A 5,900-nucleotide genomic window follows, 5' to 3' on the forward strand; every position below is an offset into this window, starting at 1 on the left:
GTAATACCGACAATGATATTTTAACTATAGCACAGTTAATCACCATAAAATAAAAACCATAAGGAACTATAATGACTGCATGTTGCAATTAGCGTGTTTGCAGTCTCTCACGACAGACTGTTGAGATAACCAGCATACACGCCAGATTTGATTCTGGGTCCCCGAGATTATGTAGCAATAAATACAACAACACTTGACTTATTGCTGTAGAATACTATTGTATGGTACTGCAATGATTGTCATAAAAAAATACAAAAGTATCTGTTGCTGTGTTTCTCTTCAGGTTTACTATTAGATTAGCCTAGACTCATCCCCTTGACCAATCTCCTGGTAGAGTGTGGGTGTATCTCAGTATGCATTCTGCACAGTAGTGATGGCCTCCTTGGATAGGGGGCCCAGTTTCTCATCTCCTCCCATGGAAGGCAGAATTAAGGACTGTTACGCTATAAACATAATGCACTCAATGCTACTGTGACATCATAATCAGTGACTTTGACAATCTGATGAATCAGAACCCTCTATGAAGATGGCTTCATCTAGATGGCTCTAGAAGAGGGGTTTTCAACCTTTTCTTGCCCAGAGACCCCCTCCCAGGCAAATTAGCGTTAGCAAATTAGCGTTAGCAAAAATAAAAAGTCACATCTTGTTAGGTGAATGATAATGTAAAGGACAAGTAATCAACATTTTGAAATGAATAGATTTGGTTGATAGTTTTTCATTATTTTGACCTCCCAAAAATAAACACTATTTTTACAAAAGTATGTGGACACCCTTCAAATTAGTGGTTTTGGCTATTTCAGCCACACCCATTGCTGACAGGTGTATGAAATCGAGCACACAACCAAGCAATCTCCATTGACAAACGTTGGCAGTAGAATGGCCTTACTGAGAAGCTCAGTGACTTTCAATGTGCCACCTTTCCAACAAGTCAGTTCGTCAAAAATCTGCTCTACTAGACCTTCCCCGGTCAACTATAAGTGCTGTTATTGTGAAGTAGAAACGTCTAGGAGCAACAGCGGCTCAGCTGCAAAGTGGTAGGCCACACAAGCTCACAGAACAGGACAGCCGAGTGCTGAAGCGCGTAGCACGTAGAAATTGCTTGTCCTCGGTTGCAACACTCACTACTGAGTTCCAAACTGCCTCTGGAAGCAACGTCAGCACAATAACTGTTCGTCAGGAGCTTCATGAAATGGATTTCCATGGCTGAGCAGCCGCACACAAGCCTAAGATCACCATGCGCAATGCCAAGCGGTGTCGGCTGGAGTGGTGTAAAGCTTGCCACCATTAGACTCTGGAGCAGTGGAAACGAGTTCTCTGGAGTGATGAATCATGCTTTACCATCTGGCAGTTTGACTGAAAAATCAGGGTTTGGCAGAAGCCAGGAGAACGCTACCTGCACCAATGCATAATTCCAACTGTAAAGTTTGGTGGAGGAGGAATAATGGTCTGGTGCTGTTTGTCATGGTTCGGGTTAGGCCTCTTAGTTCTAGTGAACGGAAATCTTAACGCTACAGCATACAATGACGTTCTAAACGATTCTGTGCTTCCAACTTTGTGACAACAGTTTGGGGAAGGCCCTTTCCTGTTTCAGCATGAAAATGCCCCCATGCACAAAGCGAGGTCCATACAGAAATGGTTTGTTGAGATCGGTGTGGAAGAACTTGACTGGCCTGAACTTGACTGGCCTGCAGATCCCTGACCTCAACCCCATCGAACACCTTTGGGATGAATTGGAATGCCGACTGCGAGCAAGGCCTAATCGCCCAACATCAGTGCCCAACCTCACTAATGGAAGCAAGTCCCTGCAGCAATGTTCCAATGTCTAGTGGAAAGCCTTCCCAGAAGAGTGGAGGCTGTTATAGGATCAAAGGGGGGACCAACTCCATTTTAATGCCCATGATTTTGGAATGAGATGTTCGAGGAGGAGGTGTCTACATACTTTTGGTCATGTAGTGGATGTCATTTTCTTTACCCATCTAGTGACTAAATAACAGCATAGGTTTCAAGTATCATGCTAGCTAGTCTTCGGTGTAAGCCTGGGAGAAGTTACAGGAGAGACGGGTGAGACGAAAGTAACATAATGTAAACTGATGACCTGGAATAAAATAAAATACATTTTAAACACAGGTCATTGTCTCCTCTAGTTCATATTGCTTTTATAATGTTATCAAAATATCAACAAGTGACTGAATGTTTGAAAATTATATATGACATCATTAGAATTATGCCTTAATCAATTGGCTTGATGGATCAGCTTCTCACATAAGCTTTTATCAACAGGTTAGTGGTTAAAAATATATATCTTTATGATTCTGGGGGTCAATAACCTTGTATCAAGCCATGGAAATATGATAAGCATGGTGAGTTTGCCTTTTTAGAAGAGAATAAAGACATTTATTCTATCAAGACACGAGGAGCGCGCATGACAAGGACAACTGGAGCATAGCATGACTAGTAATTGAAAATTGTGAAAAACATATTCTACTACATTCTCATTCAAGTGAGATTAGAAAATTATGCTTAATAGAGGTATGTGATCCATTTTAGTCCGATTCATATTGTAAGGCAAACTATTGTGGCTTCGCAACATTGCGATGTTGACGCATGGTTAATTTTCATAAATGTTGAACCTATAGCATTACTTATTCAAATTGGCACAAATATGAAATTATGGCTGATAGTACATTGGTTGAAATTAACGAGCATTGTGCACTTCTCGCCAACTGTTACTTCTGTTCCAAGGCCGTGTTACTCCCGCCCCACCGGCAGGTACAAAAGTAACATTGCGGTAGTTCTGTTCTCGGTCTATTTAATTTCAACTAATTTACCATAGAAATGAAATTACAGTTGCTAATGGTAGAGGACACATAAGTTGTTTGTCATACAGTATGGTGTATCTAGCTCTATCGATCTCTGAGTAATTAGAAACAAAAACAAAAGTGTTACTTTCGTCCCAGTTCTCCCCTATGTAATTGCCAGCTGAGAAATAAAGTTGACATCATTAGAAATAAGATATTGTCCTATTTCCTACTGTAGGTATGTAATTCAAAATGTGTTTATTCTGTTGTTGCTAGCAATACTAATTAAAAAAATATATGTATCGACTTTTTTGTTGCTGTATTGATATATTTTTGCTGACCACTAGAGGGCTAGCAGGCTCCAGGTTGAATACCCCTGCTCTAGAATGAGGTTTTTCACAGATGAGGTCACAATTAGAGAGGGGACAAGGGTTAAATCCATGTGCATTCAGTTACAGTATGCTTACCTCACTCTGTGAAAAAGATAAATTAGTCATAATTTACCACAGGTAAGATTCTGTACAATTTGATAGAGTAATCTACAGTATCTACATTGAATTTACCAAACTCCAGCTGTTTTATGCTGCATGTATAGACACATTCTCCATTGACCACAAGTTCCACCTTGTTCCAATCAGACATTTTCTCCATAACACTTTGATGTCCATACTCTTCCAATGCAGCTAGGAAAGTTAGAAGAAGTGGATAAGTGATATTATCGGGAAAACGAAAGGTAGGCTACTAGCTGCTCACTTATATAAAACTAAAAAGGCACTTTATGACGCTGCAATAGGCACACTTATTTGAATGTAGCCAAGGATTCTATCTACCTTGGAGGCCAATCAGACGAAACGTTCTGTGGTCCACGATTCCACACGATTTATATGGGCCGTAGCGCACGATAACTACTTCATTTTGAGGCATTGTAACTATTGCTGATAACACCTTTTACCAACTAAACCTCATCAATGTCCTGGATTAATTGTTGGCCTGTATTGCGCACAGCGGTGTCCCTAACGACGGAGCGAGACCGGCATCTCCAAGGAATTAATTTGCTGGTTTGGTGTGACTTCACTGTGAAGCCCTTTTGTGGAGAAGTTGCCGCTCGACGTTATGCCACGTTTATTTGCCGGTCAAAATTAGGAAACTCTGAAATGTCAAGACTTGCTTACTGGTTGTAGTTATACACGTGCCGCATTCATTCATTTAGCTTGTCGGAAATGTACGGGTTTCCTAGATAAGACTAGCACATGAACTGGGCATAACACATGCTGCCTGCAAGATAAATACAGTGTGAGTTATTATAAAATCATAGTTTAGTTTATGCGCAGACCGCAGAGTTTAACGCATATATGACAGCATAGTGGCTGTACGTCTTAATCAACAACATTATCATGGATCTTGCTGTCCTCTTTTGAAATACCCTTTACCGAGTCTTTGGTTAAACATTTCAATTTGGTTAAATTACCTTATGCTATTGGCTGCCAGCCATTGTACTGTTGCGAGGGCTCTTCAGTTTGAACTGTTGAAACTAACCTTCACTCAACAAAGCCCTAGCAGCTATTCCCCAGACATTGTTTCCTATGTATGGTTAAAGGATTACATTTTACACTGAAGAGGTTTTTGCGTTTACAGGTGCTACATTTCCCTGTGGTACTAAAGTAATCTATGGGCCATATGTTATCCTGCAAGCTCAGAGACTGTTCAGTTATAAAGGTGCACTGGTCACACCTCAACACGGAACACACCACACTCCCAAACATCTCCGGCTCTAGCCATAGGAGAAAATGACATCACCGCCCAGGCAGTCTTTTGAGTTGACTTTGGGTTTGTCTGTGGGTGAGGCAGGCAACTGCATCATGGGGAAACGTTTGAGGGATGCTGCTTGTCCTGAGATTGAGTTGATTGAATACCATGTAATTGGAGACCTTTGGCTCGATTTCATGAATTAGCATTACTGACTGGACAGACTGAGGCATACATCTCATACACACATAGGCCTACATGAATCACACACAAACACACACACACACACACACACACACACACACACACACACACACACACACACACACACACACACACACACACACACACACACACACACACACACACACACACACACACACACACACACACAATACATCTAACAGCAGTTGTCAACATCTAAGAGACCACAGGGAGAAAGAGAGTTTTAGTACACTCCAGCTTTCATCATTGTGGAATTTAGCATTCACAGACTGTTCCAAAGGGCCTGTATTCTGTTCCCATGACTCTGGAACACATGACACTGAGGGTGATTGTCTCCTGTGATTAGAGTTGTTCTGAACACAGACTATTACTTGGAATCTCTTTCAAATGAAGTCACATTTATGATTCTACAAACACAACACAGCAAAACGACCACATTTTGTAAATATGTTGCTGATTTTGTCTTTCAGATTTAGGAACCTCTAACACTAGTCTTCCCTATTCATTATCTAAAATCACGTGTATCTAATAAAATATTTGATTGATAAGCATAGGGAAATGCAGGTAAATAAACCTATTAAAAGTGACACGTAATTTCCTCACTCAACTCAGTTAATCTTTCCACAATGTGTTCCACATTTTTTTGTGTTTAATCAGATCATGGAAAGGCCTTCCTCAATCACCATCCACTTGATTCTGTAACATCAACATAATCTGGGTAATAGCTGCCTCTGGAATACCAATGATCTGTATAGCTTCTCTCCCATCTCTCGCTCTCGCTCACTCTCTCTCTCAGTTCAATTTCAATTCAATTTAAGGGCTTTATTGGCACTGGAAACATATGTTTACATTGCCAAAGCAAGTGAAATTAATAATCAACTAAATTGAAATAAACAATAAAAAATGAACAGTAAACATTACACTCACAAAAGTTCCAAAGGAATAAAGACATTTCAAATGTCAAATTATGTATACATACAGTGTTGTAATGATGTGCAAATAGTTAAAGTACAAAAGGGAAAATAAATAAACATAGTGGTATTTACAATGCTGTTTGTTCACTGTTTTCCCTTTTATTTTTTAAACAGGTTACAAATCTTGCTGCTGCAATTGCACACTGTGGTATTTCAC

The 5,900-nt window shown here is 40.2% G+C and overlaps 1 protein-coding gene across 1 annotated transcript; it reads right to left on the bottom strand.

Annotated features, from left to right (window-relative positions):
- Nucleotides 1–348: 348 nt before the first annotated feature.
- LOC129858847 (UPF0728 protein C10orf53 homolog) lies at nt 349–3,722 on the bottom strand. The gene is made up of 4 exons (XM_055928083.1): nt 3,629–3,722; nt 3,362–3,481; nt 585–587; nt 349–410 (listed from the first exon to the last, which is right to left on the bottom strand). The coding sequence occupies exons 1-4, from the start codon at nt 3,720–3,722 to the stop codon at nt 349–351; spliced, it is 279 nt and encodes a 92-aa protein (XP_055784058.1).
- Nucleotides 3,723–5,900: the final 2,178 nt, after the last annotated feature.

The sequence above is a fragment of the Salvelinus fontinalis genome, chromosome 7, assembly GCF_029448725.1.
Source record: "Salvelinus fontinalis isolate EN_2023a chromosome 7, ASM2944872v1, whole genome shotgun sequence".
NCBI classification, from domain to species: Eukaryota; Metazoa; Chordata; class Actinopteri; order Salmoniformes; family Salmonidae; genus Salvelinus; species Salvelinus fontinalis.